Source organism: Anomaloglossus baeobatrachus, chromosome 1 (genome assembly GCF_048569485.1).
Source record: "Anomaloglossus baeobatrachus isolate aAnoBae1 chromosome 1, aAnoBae1.hap1, whole genome shotgun sequence".
NCBI classification, from domain to species: domain Eukaryota; kingdom Metazoa; phylum Chordata; class Amphibia; order Anura; family Aromobatidae; genus Anomaloglossus; species Anomaloglossus baeobatrachus.
In genome coordinates, this window is record NC_134353.1 from 853,203,467 (window position 1) to 853,220,281 (window position 16,815).

Below are 16,815 nucleotides of genomic sequence, written 5' to 3' on the forward strand. Positions count from 1 at the left end.
TGCTCGGCGGCCGCCTCTACCTCCCAGAATCCACTGATCTTTTTTTGATTAACCTGCCTGGTGCAACATCACTGCTGAGTAGCACAAGGCTGGTTAATCAAAAGAAGAGCTTCAGATGACAGGCACCCATCCAGCGACCGCAGGTTACTGATGTGGCTGATAGACCGGGCCATGCAAATCAATTCCCACTAATTCTAGGGAAGGCAGATTCTAAAAGCAGAAGAAAAAAAAATCATTTGGTCATCCATTACCTAGAAACAAATCAAACTATTGATCGTAGGAGCTGCAGCCACCCGTTACATGAAGCAGACCAGGAGGAGACCTGTAGCCTTCCGTCTGTATTATAGGCTTACCTTGTGCTGCTCTATGGCATCTATCCAGCTCTGACGGTGCTCGGGGTCCTGGGCGCGCAGGTACCACACGCTGTCATTAACACTGATGTCAAAACGGCATTCATCAAATTCATGGGGCTGAAAAAGAGAAGATGAGGAAAGTTATAAATCAGGCGAGATTCACCCTTCAGGCCATTACTCGGCCCTGGGACCCCCGGTTGTTCCTCCTACTGAGGAATGGGGATCACGTTTTGCTCAGATTTGTTGGCCCTTGTAAGACCAGGAGAGCGGATTCCCTCCCACAGAAGCTTTCTGGCAGTATTCATGTGGAAACCATGTAACAGAAACGTGTGACTGCTGCCACCTAACACCCCAAAGTACACATATAATTATGTCTCCTAATGCTCACACATACGCAGGTCACGGTGTCAGGAGATCTGTGCGGCAAAAGCACCATCACCGCGGCACATTCTCTGGTCTCTAAAACGGTTATTCTCCAAAACAAAGTTGTCATCCCCAATCCACAGGGCAGGGGATAGCCTGCTGGTTGCTGAAGGGGGGTCTGACCACTGGAAGCTCAGCAATAAGCCCAGTCTTGAATATAATGGAGGTACATAGGCGGCTAGGTGGGGGCTCACGCTGTACATAGGCGGCTAGGTGGGGGCTCACGCTGTACATAGGCGGCTAGGTGGGGGCTCACGCTGTACATAGGCGGCTAGGTGGGGGCTCACGCTGTACATAGGCGGCTAGGTGGGGGCTCACGCTGTACATAGGCGGCTAGGTGGGGGCTCACGCTGTACATAGGCGGCTAGGTGGGGGCTCACGCTGTACATAGGCGGCTAGGTGGGGGCTCACGCTGTACAGTGGGTACGGAAATTATTCAAACCTTTAAATTTTTCACTGTTTCATTTCAGCCATTTGGTAAATTCAAAAAAGTTCATTTTTTCATTAATGTACAACTATACCCCATCTTGGCAGAAAAAAAAACAAACGTCGAAATTTTTTGCAAATTTATTAAACAAGAAAAACTCTCAGACACTCCTATTTAACACTCAACTGGTGAGGTGGGGTTTGCAACACCCCAGGGAAATTCTGTTCAGCTGTCATTCATTGGAAAATGCTGGTATGAATCATCAATTTATTACATTTTCCGATATTTGTGAGTGTCAAATATTTGTTCTACTCATGTGTAATCAATCGCCAATAAGAAAACTATTAAAACAAACGTGATCTTTGCATTTTCTATGAAAATTAGAGATTTCTAAACACTGGGGTATAGGAAGCTCCACATCACCAGTTGTGTGACAAAAATCCCACCTCACCAGTTGAGGGTTAAGTCACATGCTGTCCATTTCCTTGTGATCCTCCTTGAGATGGTTCTACTCCTTCATTGGAGTCCAGCTGTGTTTAATGAAACTGATATAACTTGATTAGGAAAGGCACACACCTGTCTATATAAGGGTACCTTCACACTTAGCGATGCAGCAGCGATCCGACCAGCGATCTGACCTGGTCAGGATCGCTGCTGCATCGCTACATGGTCGCTGGTGAGCTGTCAAACAGGCAGATCTCACCAGCGACCAGTGAACAGCCCCCAGCCAGCAGCGACGTGCAAGCGACGCTGCGCTTGCACGGAGCCGCCGTCTGGAAGCTGCGGAGACTGGTAACTAAGGTAAACATCGGGTATGGTTACCCGATGTTTACATTAGTTACCAGTGTGAGCAGGGAGCAGGGAGCCGCGCACACTGAGCGCTGGCTCCTTGCTCTCCTAGCTACAGTACACATCGGGTTAATTAACCCGATGTGTAATGCAGCTACATGTGCAGAGAGCAGGGAGCCGCGCACACTGCTTAGCGCTGGCTCCTTGCTCTCCTAGCTGCTGTACACATCGGGTTAATTAACCCGATGTGTACAGCAGCTATATGTGCAGAGAGTGCAGAGAGCCGGAGCCGGCACTGGCAGCGTGAGAGCTGCAGAGGCTGGTAACTAAGGTAAATATCGGGTAACCACCTTGGTTACCCGATGTTTATCTTGGATACAGCTTACCTCAGCTGTCAGACGCCGGCTCCTGCTCCCTGCTCGCTTCATTTGTCGCTCTCTTGCTGTCACACACAGCGATCTGTGTGTCACAGCAGGAGAGCGGCTTTGAAGAAAACGAACCAGGGCTGTGTGTAACGAGCAGCGATCTCGCAGCAGGGGCCAGATCGCTGCTCATTGTCACACACAGCGAGATCGCTAATGAGGTCACTGCTGCGTCACAAAAAGCGTGACTCAGCAGCGATCTCGGCAGCGAGCTCGCTGTGTGTGAAGCACCCCTAAGACCTCACAGCACATGTCAGACCAAATGAGATCAAAAGGAAATGCTCAAGGAGCTCAGAGACAATTGTGGCAAGGCACAGATCTGGCCAAGGTTACAAAAGAATTTCTGCAGTACTCAAGGTTCATAAGCGCACAGTGGCCTCCATAATCCTTAAATGGAAGAAGTTTGGGACCACTGGAACTCTTTCTAGACCTGGCCGTCCAGCCAAAATAAGCAATCGTGGGAGAAGAGCCTTGGTGACAGAGGTAAAGAAGAACCCAAAGATCACTGCGGCTGAGCTCCAGGGATACTGTAGGGAGATGGGCCTTTATGGTAGAGTGGCCCGAAGGAAGCCTCTCCTCAGTGCAAAACATATGAAAGCCTGCATAGAGTTTGCAGAGAATAAACAAAAAAAACAAACAAAGATGAAATTTTTTGGTGATAATTCGAAGTGGTATGTGTGGAGAAAACCAGGCACTGCTCATCACCTGCCCAATACAATCCCAACAGTGAAACATGGTGGTGGCAGCATCATGCTATGGGGTGTTTTTCAGCTACAGGCACAGGATGACTGGTTGCAATTGAAGGAAAGATGAATGCGGCCAAGTACAGAGATATCCTGGAAGAAAACCTCTTCCAGAGTGCTCTGGACGTCAGACTTGGCTGAAGGTTCACCTTCCAACAAGTCAATGACCCTAAGCACACAGCTAAAATAACAAAGGAGTGGCTTCAGAACAACTCTGTGACCATTCTTGACTGGTCAAGCCAGAGCCCTGACCTAAACCCAATTGAGCATCTCTGGAGAGACCTAAAATGGCTGTCCACCAATGTTTACCATCCAACCTGATGGAACTGGAGAGGATCTGCAAAGAAGAATGGCAGAGGATCCCCAAATCCATTTGTGAAAAACTGGTTGCATCATTCCCAAGAAGACTCATTGCTGTACTAGCTCAAAAGGGTGCTTCTACTCAATACTGAGCCAAGGGTCTGAATACTTATGACCATGTGATATTTCAGTCTTTCTTGTTTAATAAATTTGCAAAAATTTCTACATTTGTTTTTTTCTGTCAAGATGTGGTGCAGAGTTTACATTAATGAGAAAAAGAGAAAAAAAAATAACTTTTTTGAATTTACCAAATGGCTGCAATGAAACAGTAAAAAACTTAAAGGGGTCTGAATACTTTCCGTACCCACTGTATATAAGGCGCTATCTGGGGGCTCATACTCTATAAGAGGGTATGTGAGGGCTCATATGTAGGGGTCTGTGTGTGGGCTCATCCTGTATATTGGGGGTCATACTGTATAAAGGGGATGGCAGCATACCCAATTCTGGTTAATATTAAGTGATATAAAACAATTTATAGTAATGTTAAGTGCAATGTTAATATTAATATTGAGCATAATTAATTTCAGCCTATTGATTCGACCTCCACAACAGGCACTGTCTTATATGGCCCCTAGGGAAAATTAATTGCCCACCCCTGGGCTACGGCTCTGCAGGCAAATGAAGAGCGATGTGCTCATCTATTTCCAGCAGTCCCATTAACTATGTATAGAGCGGATAGTGTGTGTGACTCTGTGCCACTCGAGACGCAGCCCCGGTTTCAGCTTTATCTTTTCCCAGTGATCAGAACGTTATTTCCTATGCAATGGAAAAGGGAGAGCTTATTTTTTAGAGGAATAACCCTTTAAGGCATCACTTTAAGCTTAAAGTACGAGAAACCGACCACTTGTTCAGCCTAAGGCCTCTCCTAACTCCCTTATACACCTGGATGATAGGCCAGGTATTCTCTATGGGGAGAGTGCAGCAAGTCACTAATGTGACTCAAAAGCATCAGGCGACAAAAATAATACCGCCGATGCTTGCAGCATTTGTAGGGAGCATTTCCCAGCATATGCTTCTGACAGAAGACTAAGTGACCTCTAGGCGGCGGAGAGGGGGTGGGGGGGGGGGGGAGTAATGTTTAATACAGGCAGACTATACGGCAATGAAAAGTCTCATGCGCATGTTGCAGATTCCAATCTGCAGTAGGCCAATCCTTGTAGCATTTGTGCAGCAGATGTTTCCCATACTAAGGCTATGTGCCCACGGGAGCTCGCACCTGCGGATATATCCGCAGGTACGGCCGCAGGTTTCCCGCAGCTGATCCCTAGATTCCAGCGAAATATCTGCGGTAAACCTGCGGACATTCCTGCGGATTACCTGTGGAGGTCCCGGCCTCTATCTCCATAGTGGAGGGCCGGGATTTCCACAGGTAAATCCGCAGGAATAATGGACATGCAGTTATGTGCGGCTGCGGGACATCCACAGCATATTCCGCAGCCGCACTTTCCGCAGCATGGACACAGACACTCCCCATGTCCCATAGGAAAACATGGGGAGTGTCTGTATTTGCTGAAACCTGCGGATTTATCTGGAAAATCCAGATAAATCCGCAGGAATAAGCTCCCGTGGGCACATAGGCTTAGGGTATGTGCACAGTCTTTGGTGCAGAAATTTGTGCATCTTGGCAGGGAACATGCAGAGGCAAAAACATGCGTTTTTACCATGTTTTTGCGCTTTTAATGCAAATTTTTAAATCCGCACCAAATCTGCAAAGGGAAAATAAGCAACGTGTGCAGGAGACTACAGGATTCTCATTCACTTTGATGGCGAGCAGAAATTATGAATAATCTAGGTAGAAAAAAAAAAAATCCGCCAAACCTATAAAAAAAATCTGCAACTTATGCACAGGCCCTAATGAGTGGGGACAAATCTACCCCCAAAACACATGTAAGAAACGCTCACAAAAAAAAGATCATATTTTACGTTGCGTTTTGACGGAGAGGCAGACATGGTGCAGATATTTCTGCACCTACTTAATATGTGCACATGCCCTGATAAAAGTCCTCAAATCACCACAGGTAGCTCAGCTGTCCAAGCAACAAAATGACAACAGTTTAAAAACCTTTAGGTGAGCTGTGCCATGCAAGCGAGGACGACACAGCCCCAGCTGGAGAGCCAAGACGTGCACACCAAGTCTGATGTCAGACCCCTCTCCTCACTGACTGTAGGAATACACTTACAGCTCAGTACGCTGGACCCTTTAGTGAGTGAGGTGGCCGTGACCATTAGTATTTGATTGTAGAGGAAATCATACTACTTGTGAGGAGCTGGCTGCGGATTAAAGACTATTGGACCAATGGGCATAGAGCAAAGCCAACAGCTCTAAAGGATTTGGACTTTTCACAACATGGAGAGCCAGTAATGTCAATCTTATTGTTTGCTCTTAAAGTTTAAAAGTACACAATTTGAAGGGGGAAGGGGTTGTAAATGTGTGTATCCTAGTTGGCCTCTAATGTTATCAGGCCTGCAGTATGATTCATTGTCTTGCATCTCTTGGGTGCTTGTGCATCTATTGTTATTCTCTGCAGGGGCCTCCCTGATATGCAATCCTGGAGACTGGCTGGAGACTGCCCTCCTTAATACTTGGAGATACATAAAAAAAAAAAAAAAAAGTGTGTAAAGGCCACATCTCACTAAGCAACATCGCTAGCAACATCGCTGCTGAGGCACGACTTTTGTGACGTTACAGCGATGTTGCTGTGTGTGATATCCAGCAACAACCTGGCCCCTGCTGTGAGGTCGCTGGTTGTTGCTGAATGTCCTGGACCATTTTTTAGATGTTCCTCTCGCTGTGAAGCACACATCGCTGTGTGTGACAGCGACAGAGCAACAACTGAATGTGCAGGGAGCCGGCTTCTGCGGACACTGGTAACCAATGTAAATATCGGGTAACCAAGAAGCCCTTACCTTGGTTACCCAATATTTACCTTCGTTACCAGCGTCCGCCGCTCTCACGCTGTCAGTGCCGGCTCCCTGCACACATAGCCAGACTACACATCGGGTAATTAAACCGATGTGTACTCTGGCTTGGAGTGCAAGGAGCCAGCGCTAAGCGGTGTGCGCTGGTAACCAAGGTAAATACCGGGTTGGTTACCCGATATTTACCTTAGTTACCAAGAGCAGCATCACTTCCACGCATCGCTGCTGGATGGGGGCTGGTCACTGGTTGCATCTGCCTGTGTGACAGCTCACCAGCGACCCGTGTAGCGACGCTCCAGTGATCCCTGCCAGGTCAGGTTGCTGGTGGGATCGCTGGAGCGTCGCTTAGTGTGACGGTACCTTAAGGGGTGGGTGTGATGAGCACTTCTCCAGGGGGCTAATCCCAGATGATGAAGACAAGTCACATGTTTGGTCAGGAAGTTGGTGCTGTGACATGGAGGGGGAAGATCTGTTGCTGCGGCCAGGTCCTGATGCCCATGAATGTACTATAGAGATTGAAGCTGGATACACACGTCTAGATTTAAGGCTATGTGTCCACGTTGCTTTTTACCTGCTTTTTTGCTGCTTTTTCAACTGCAGCGTTTAATGCCAAAATGGATGTGTTCTGCTTTTCAAGCATAGTCTATGGGAATTTATGGGTTTCTTGTCCGCTCTATGCTGTTCAAAGAGGTGCCTTTTTGTGGCAGAAATTTGGGCAAAAACTCTGCTTTGCAGTTCAAAACACAAATGGCAAAAACAATTGACCTGTTGCTTCTTTGAAAAGCAGAGTTTTTGCCCAAATTTCTGCCACAAAAAGGCACCTCTTTGAACAGCATAGAGCGGACAAGAAACCCAAATTCCCATAGACTTTGCTTGAAAAGCAGAACACATCCATTAAAAGCTGCAGTTGAAAAAAGCAGCAAAAAAGCAGGTAAAAAGCAACGTGGACATAACAATAGTCCTTAGGATAGTTCCTAAGGCTGTCGTCTTTAGCAGCTTTAAAGGACTACAGTAAATAAAAACGGTTGTATCATTAACCCACGACCTCAGATCTTCACACCTGTAGAGACGTATTTCGCGCTGGACCCGGGGTGTATTGAAATTCCAGTCAGTTCTGTGCAGACGGGTACAGCTGACAAGTCTGAATGAATGCCAGTGCTGTGCTGTTGACAAAGCTGGCAGAGAGCTCTTCTTTGAAGTCCCATGCAGGGCATGAAGTCAAGCTTTTGGAGGTTTGGCATCGGTAGTTGTGGCCTTCTTCTGTATGTAATGCTCCAACATTCAGACTACGAGCAACGCAGAAACGTCTATTGGATTATTCAGAAACCGCTCCATCATAGAAGGAATAGCTGACAGGAGAGAGGCAGACACTGAAGGGAGGAATCTCACGTATGGCTACTTTCACACATCAGTTTTCTGCATTCAGGCACAATCCTTTTTTTTTCCTGATCCAAAGGATCCGGCAAAAAAAATGTAAAACCGTATCCATCGGATCCGGTTTTTAACGGATCCATTATGCCGGATGTGTACAAAACCGGATCCGGTAGATACGGTTTGCATCCGGTTTGTCCGTTTTTTTGAAGGATCAGCTTTTTTAATTAATTTGGTGCATGCGCAGTTTACAAAAACGGATCCGGTAGCCGCATCCATTTTTTACCGCATTGCACCGGATCCGGCATCCATAGGCTTTCATTGTAAAACACGCCGTATCGCACCGGACCCGGCGCGATGCGTTTTTTTTGCCGGACAAAAAAACGTTGCAAGACACGTTGCCTCCGGCCGCCGCTTTGATTAATTTTGCCGCATCCGGAAAAAAACGGATGCAACACAAAGCCATCAGGTACAATCCGGTAACAATGCAAATCTATGGGGATACAACGGATGCGGTACCGGATCCGTTTAACCCGTTTTTTTTCCGGATTGTACCTGATGGAAAAAAACTGATGTGTGAAAGTAGCCTTACACCGTGGAGCTAGCCCCGCTCTCCAGCTCTAACAGAACGTCCCCGATTTAGGCTGGGAGCGATCTGTGACCACATTTTCTTTAATTAACCATCGTTCTGCTCAGCAGGCCCACAGATCAATACTAGAATATGTGCCGCACTGCTCAGGGCAGGAGACCAGACGGGCAGGACTCTCAGCTTTCCCATCCGAGGCCACCTCTGACCATACACCCCATCTGACGGACCAATAAAACCGACGGCAGCCTCTGCTTTTGGTTACTAAGATCAATGAAAATGAATCATTTCACCCGACGTGGGGCTGAGCAGCAATCATTTAGTTACCGGCGTCTAGAGGAAACGTAGGATACCCCAATGCCAAGTCCAAATGATATCTGCAATGTACGGACCCCAGTAAGGCTGCTTTAACACATCCGGTTATTGCTGAGCAGCACAATACGGCGCTTTGCAGAAAAAACGCAAGCGGGTTTTTTTTTGGCGCCGGTTGTGTATTTTCCCGTATAGACTTGCATTAGTGCCGTATTGTGCCGCATGGCCTTGTGTTGCGTCCGTTTTTTGCAGGATGCGGCATAGTTAGCACATGCGGCGGCCGGATGGAACGTTGCCTGGCACTTTTTTGTGCGGCGAAAAAAACGCATCGCGCCGGATCCGGCGCGATTTACAATGCAAGCCTATGGACGCCGGATGTGGTTTTTTGCACTGCGCATGCTCAGTATCAAGCCGCATCCGTCAAAAAACGGACAGGCCGCATGGAAAAACTTATGCAACGGATCCCGTTTTTCCGCCGCATCCATTGGATAGGTTTTTGAGCCGGATTGAACCGCAACGCAAAAAATGGATGTGAAAGCGGCCTAAGCAGACATTACAGAGAGACCAGCAGGCTGCTCTCAGAAATTTGGATAATGTGATGATCAATTTACTGATTATTCCAGAGGTTCTTGGGACAGAACGCCATCATTCACACCAGGAGTACGATCATACGAGCCGAGCATAGACTGGGCCGCATAATGCAAACACCAAAACTACACCATAACGCCACAACCAACACCAAGCATCAGACACCTGAGGATTTGGCTCAGTCTCAGCCATGGACACGCAGAACATGGAACTTTCCAGGCTGCCATGTCAGCTATAAGGTCTTTTCCCTTTTAGGATGAGAGATGTAACATTTACCCATTGCTGACAGAGCTATAGGAACAAAGTACACGAGGAGCCCTACTGAAAGAAAATCCGTCAGCAGGTTTTTGCTTTGTAATCTGAGAGCAACAATCTGTAGAGGCAGAGACCCTGACTACAGCGATGTGTCACTTGCAGGAGGGTTTACTGTCATTTTCATAGTCAATCACTGTTTTCTCTGCTGCAGACCCGAGCCCTGTACAACCCACCCTGGCCTCTGCCCACTTTTTAACAGCTTTCTGTGAACACTGTAGAGGAGACAAAAAGATGCTAATGAGTGGTGTGCGTGCACGGTGCGTTTTTGCGCGTTTTGGATCTTAAAATTGTATAACACTGCTTCCCCAGCAAAGTCAATGAGTTTTCATTTTTGCTGTCCGCACGTTGCAGTTTTGTTTTAGGAGCGTTTTTGTGGAGACCACAAAGATGGAACATGTCAATTCTTTGTGTTTTTGACAGCGTTTTTCACCCATGCAGTGCATTGGAAAAACGCAGGAAAAAAATCGCGGCAAAAAACATGGCAAAATGCGCAAAAATGCATGGCTATTTATGTGTTTTTACCGCGGGTGTGTTTTAGTGGCCAAACGCTGCATCTTTGTTGTCACAAAAAAAGGCAACGTGCGCACATAGCCTTATACAGAGCGGCTGACTAGTAGGCATGATGAGACACTTAGTCCTATAGTGACAATGTTCTAATAATAGCACAGCAGCACCCAGCCAAGTAAGTGACATCACTGGAATCAGGGTCTCAGCCATTAAATTATGCTGCTCTCAGATTACATAGCAAAAACCTAATGACAGATTCCATTTAATAGAGCTTACCCGACTCCTGAGGACAGTAGTCCTCACAAATAAGGGGAGCGCATGCAGATTTAGCCACAGATTTCTACTCTTTCTGCACGTCACCTTAAAGTGAACCTGTCATGTGCAATATGCACCCAGAACCAGGAGTATATTTCTAATCCCTGCCTAGCAGTCCCAGGGTATAGTAGCATAGATATAGAGAGCTTTAGAAAAAGTATTTCTAAAGATTCTTTATGTTATGCTAGTGAGGTCAGTGACTAGTCAGAAGGGCGTGTCTTCCCTTGGCTAGTGGGCCCCCTTAGCATGTTAGTACGCCCCTGTGGGTGTGCTAACATGCTAATGAATGCACAGTGTCAGAGGATGGTTGCGCTCACCTCTCTGCTGCCATGGGGTCCGACGCTGGACATTGGTTCAGTGCGCATGATTCCAAACTTCAGTCAGGCACACTACATGAGTTTGAAGCCAGGACGCGTACACCCGGCTTCATAGTGTGCATGACCGAAACGCCGGGATCATGTGCACTGAGCCGAAGTCCAGTACTCAGACACGATGGCAGCTGAGAGGGGAGTGCAACCATCCTGTGACGCTGCGCATTCATTAGCATGTTAGTACGCCCACAGGGGCGTGCTTACATGCTAAGGGGGCCGACTAGCCAAGGGAACTAACACTTTTGCGACTAGTCCCTGGCCTCTTTAGTATATCATAAAGGATCTTTAGAAATACTTTTTCTAAAGCTCTCCAACTGTCCCAGCCTATAGTAGCATAGATAAATAGGGATTAGCAATATGTGCCCAGGACTGCTCGTGGTTCTGGTGCATATTGGACCTGACAGGTTCCCTTTCAAGTGCCCTTTAAATATTTGCAAAACTGCTAATAGATCTAAATTGGGTCGTGTCCGAATAATAATCACGCCATAAGAGTCATTTACAATTGTGGCTGAATATCTCTGGTGATCAGACTTATGCACGCCAGCTCAAAGACATAGAAAACGAGTCGACGTCACAAACAAAGGCAGTACGGCGCAGAGCGGCTCTGAACGGCGCCCGACAAACTGGAGTGGAACGATTATATCAAATGCAGAATGTTCCTACATCCAATTTCGTCTAATCTCTTCCCCTCAGCCTTGGTGCGCGGCATAAATGAGGCTACAGATGACAATGGTGCATTCTCCATGCTCGTCTCCTCGCCTTTATGTCATTTCTTCGGGGAAACGCTTACAGCATAAAGCAGATATTTTAAAACCCAATTTCAGATCTCGCTCCTAAAATGCGCACATGAAAATCATTCTGCCGCGATTTCCAGCATTATGGCATTAGGAGCTGACAGCGGCGTGACTAAATCATGCTAAGATTACAATGGGGGACGTTATGTTCTGGTCACTGGGTGAGAAGTACAATGCGGCGGCTGACAATGAACTTCTTTAAAGGGACACGGCTTGGAAATAAAAAAATTAAAAAAGGGAAAAAAAAAGCAGATCTGACAAGCCTAGTTAAAAGGGATGGACTGGGGAGGCGCGGATTTTGGAAGAACGCATGATGTAGGGACAGGGACCCCAATTCCAGCTATCAAACACAGAGGGAAAAAAAGTCCCGCACCACACAGCGTTACCTTGCGGGGTGTCGCACCAGCATGGGAATCAGCTCAGGCACTCAGGGATCCCGGCTCAGAGGTGCACGTCTGTTTAGATAGAGGGCTCCATATGTAGTCTATAGAGGGCTCCATATGTAGTCTATAGAAGAGATAAGACTGCAGTCTCCGGAGTATGCCAAAAAAAATCTTCTTTATTCAATTATCGGTGCAGGGTAAAAAGCAGGAGAGGAGCTAGGTGCAGGGCCCCTCACGGACGACGGCCGTTTCGCGTCTAATCACGCTTCGACGCAAAACGGCCGTCGGCCGTGAGGGGCCCTGCACCTAGCTCCTCTCCTACTTTTTACCCTGCTCCGATAATTTAATAAAGAAGATTTTTTGGCATACTCCAGAGAGTGCAGTCTCATCTCTTCTATGGCCTAATTCCAGCTATGTCAATTGATGACCTGCCTGCTGTCATTTTGGTACAATCACTGTTTTCTCTGCTGCAGATCTAAATGATTTTTTCCCCCTAATCATGTAAATCCCTTTTAATATAGGTTTGGCTGTATAGTATGTGATACTGTAAAATGTCAAAGGTTCCTGTTCATTACACCCACCCAAGTAGGCTCAGAATAAAATGACTGAAAACTCGTTAGGTCTCATTTCACTGCCAAAAAAGCCCCGTGGTGCCAACGTGCGGCGCTCAAATGTTAAGCAGCTCCTACACGTCACCAATGTAAGCCTGGTGCCTGTCAGCCATTGTTAGGGTGGATTCAAATAGATCAGAAAAAAAAAAAAAAAAATGCAGGAACTTCACTCATCTGTGGTTGTCCCTCGCTGAACTGTCATGTGGAAAACATGATGAAATGGATATGTGCCAATGCTGCGTCCGACTATTACACAACTGAACATTTCCTACAACAGGACAGACATCTGCCTGTGACGAGGGCTGCGATGGCGACACGGCTCCGAGTAATCAATCTGCAGGACGCAATGAATGAGCCACAATGGGAGTCATGTGTCCAAACCGATGCAGCAAGGCATGGGGGCACGAGAGCCGGCCTCTGCATGGAATAATGGCCCCAATGCACCGGCTCCCGAGCTCTGGAGTGATCCCCGGCCGGGGGCTGGGGGGAGGAGTGCACTGTATTTAGGCAATAGGATGACTTTTCATATTTAGTGTTTCTTCACATAACTTAAAAAGGGGTTTTGCTCCCCCCCCCCACCTTAAATGCAGATGTTTGAGGCTAAAAAATATAGTTTTGCAACTGGGTGTCATTAAAAAATAAAATTTACACTAGCTCTTCAGGATTTTTCCTCCCTGCACATTCAACCTTCAGGTGGCCCGTGGTCATAGATCAGCTGAGGACCCCAGAAATAGACAGATAAAAAAGGTACAAACTTGGCAGACTGGCACAAGCTTACTGACCGAGTCTCAGTTAACTCATCCAGCAAAAGACAGTGCAAGACAAACTATAGGCATAGATAGGCAAACAGTGCAAAGCTTTAATAAAACTCAAGTGAAAAAAATTGAGCCCCATATGCATAAATTTAAGTAAAATAGATACTAAAGGTGGACAATCCCTTAAAGGCACATGCAAACCACTGCAGCATTCTCTATTCTGTGTTCCTCCAACTCAGTCACAAGCAGCGGAAGGAGTTTTCTGGGCACAAAATTCTGTATTGACTATAGATTGCAAAGTAGAGTGTGCAATGCGCACACTGTCATGATTCTCCTGTATTCGCAGGCCATGTGGAACATGACCGAAACTATGTAAATCGTACACTTGAGTCATGTGACTGTATGCTTGCATGGGGAATACAGAAGAATCCTAACTGTGTGCGTAGCACACTGTCAAGATTCAGCAGTCACAAATTTGTACAGAAACTGAAAACACCCTTTATGGCGCCCTGGGAGATTTTCTCATGGTGATCAGGGTTAGAGCCAAATCATATATTAGCATTTGAATTACAAGTGCATTTGTCAGACCAACTGAGCATCCACCATTAGAAAGTTTGGGCCTTCAGACTTGTGGTCAGAAGGGAAACTGCCAATACGGGCTCAAAAAAGTAGTCACATGTCCTGCATTCATCGGAATTAGACCTTAGAGGGAATTATCACAAGGCGAAACAAATACAGATGATGAATTGGACAGTCACAAATTTAAGAAAGTCCTCGGTGCCTTAAGCACAGGCAGCATGAAGACGTTGCCGACTGTTATTAGCGCCGTGCATGCTGAGAGTATCTACTTTAAAAAGTTGATCATGGATGAAGAGTCTCAGATGAGCCTTGTGACCTCTCCGTTCTTCACACCCCCCTCAGGCGAGCAGGGCCGGGAGACGCCTCTCGGACTAGTCATCTAGTCACATCGTCCCAAGCTGCCATTTCAGAGGGAGTACATGGCGGTAATAACAGAGCCGGCCTCTGATTCCGCTGTGGTCACTGCTGCATAAATCAGCGGCCACATTCCCTTTAAATCCAATGGTCCGTGTCTTGCATGGTGCTTATTTTTAGGAACATGGCACAGAATTGGATTGAGCCACGCATGATTCGTAGGCCGAACACTACAAGCGCTCCATTGTGTCAGGCTCCGGGCAGAGAACTAACATCCAGCCGTACTAGAAACCCAGGAATTCCACTCCAGTGAAAACTCCTTATGGTTCTTATCGTTATTATGCAAGAGGAAATCCAGTTGTGATCAAAGTCAGCTGCTGCTCATGTGACCGCACTCCACAAGACAAATGATTACTTTAGCATGTTCTTCTGAGCGTTCCCCTGTACGAGGACATTCCTCCGAGCACCGCCCTACCACGAACAATCCAGCGTATCCTCCATCAACCAGAGGCACACAGACAAGTGCTGGGGAAATCTACAGCCAGGCTAATGCATATTGGGGGTTACCTGACTCCCCAACAGCAGATGCACTGGCAAAAGACAGGAAACAACAAATAAAGGTCGGGCATGTTGGATTTTGAGATGCCCGATCCATTGTTCTCAAGGGAAATAAGCAGCTAAGAAAAGTATATGACAGCAGCTTATCCCCGACTCGCAAAGAGCACACAAGCGTGGATGTGCAGATAGAGGAGAGAATCTTAGCTCCTCTAAAGACCACTAAATAGGAGCGTCCATTGATCCTAATGGAAAGTAACATTGTACCCAGCGGTGTAAAAAAAAAAAAAAAGCATGACCCGGAAGGAGTTTGCTGCCATGACACAGTCTCGGGTGTGTACACCGCGTGCGCTCCTACCCCCCTGTCCCCTCCACAAACGTTTTTAATCTCCGGATTCTGGTCCCCATTGACTTATATGGGCACCGAATTCCAGAGCGGATCAGATTTTTTTTTAATTTTTTTTTTTTTTTTTTAATAGAGCAGTGATCCGCCAGTCCCGTTTTTTGCGAGATCGAGCAGCTTTAGTCTGAAAAGATGATTTGTCAGATCTAAGAAGTCATTACCAAAGGGATCTAGAAAGTTAAAGGGGCTTTTCAGACAGGGAAGAAATGTCTGCTGTCACTGTGCAGACGCAGAAAGCCGAATGGCAGTGTGTGATGAGCACATTGTCACGATTCCCCAAGGAAGTGGGCAATGACATCAATGTAAGGATGTGATTTGCACAGATGCGGCTATGTGCCGACTACACTGCTCGGCTTCTTTCAATGTCCTAGTGAGACCGTGCACTGACCGTAACTATGCAAATCAGATTATTGACCGCCCACTGGCATAGGAAATACAGGGGAATTGTGACAGTGTGCACATCAGATACCAGTATTTGGCAGTCAGCGGTCACAGGGTGGCTGCAGACTAGACATCTCAGCACAGAAAACCTCTTCAACTTTCTAGATCCCTTTGGTAATGATTTCTTATATCTGACATAAGACATGACTGATAGAGAAGGTGCTGCTTCTATATTTGTATTTGTGCCATGATTAATACAAAACTGGGTTTATTTTTGCAAACGTAGGCTAGTTTCACACTTGCGTTGAACGGCATCTGTTGCATTGCGTTGTGTGACGGATGCAACGGATGCGTTGCATATAATGGCACAACGGATGCAATGGATCGTACAAAACAACGGAAAGCTTTTTTTTTTTTTTCTCTTTTTTACAGTTTTACCAGCAGCAGACTATTGTGAACGATCAGCTCAGCGCTCTCACATGCCGGCGGCCGGGCGCTCAGCTCAGCGCTCTCACATGCCGGCGGCCGGGCGCTCAGCTCAGCGCTCTCACATGCCGGCGGCCGGGCGCTCAGCTCAGCGCTCTCACATGCCGGCGGCCGGGCGCTCAGCTCAGCACTCTCACATGCCGGCGGCCGGGCGCTCAGCTCAGCGCTCTCAATAGCCGGCGGCAGGGCACTCAGCTCAGCGCTCTCACATGCCGGCGGCCGGGCACTCAGCTCAGCGCTCTCACATGCCGGCGGCCGGGCACTCAGCTCAGCGCTCTCACATGCCGGCGGCCGGGCACTCAGCTCAGCGCTCTCACATGCCGGCGGCCGGGCACTCAGCTCAGCGCTCTCAATAGCCGGCGGCCGGGCGCTCAGCTCAGCGCTCTCAATAGCCGGCGGCCGGGCGCTCAGCGCTCTCACATGCCGGCGGCCGGGCGCTCAGCTCAGCGCTCTCAATAGCCGGCGGCCGGGCGCTCAGCGCTCTCACATGCCGGCGGCCGGGCGCTCAGCTGAGAGCTCTCAATAGCCGGCGGCCGGGCGCTCAGCTGAGAGCTCTCAATAGCCGGCGGCCGGGCGCTCAGCTGAGAGCTCTCAATAGCCGGCGGCCGGGCGCTCAGCTTAGCGCTCTCAATAGCCGGCGGCCGGGCGCTCAGCTGAGCGCTCTCAATAGCCGGCGGCCACCGAGAGACAAAATAAAGTTTGTGGGTTTTTTT

At 47.8% G+C, this 16,815-nt stretch overlaps 1 protein-coding gene across 1 annotated transcript in view; it reads right to left on the bottom strand.

The window, feature by feature from the left end:
* CERT1 (ceramide transporter 1) overlaps nt 1-16,815 on the bottom strand; it is a 102,183-nt gene that overhangs the window by 75,339 nt on the left and 10,029 nt on the right. Inside the window, exon 3 of the mRNA XM_075325475.1 lies at nt 354-470. Coding sequence (XP_075181590.1) covers nt 354-470 — 117 coding nt within the window. The remainder of the gene's footprint in view (nt 1-353; nt 471-16,815) is intronic.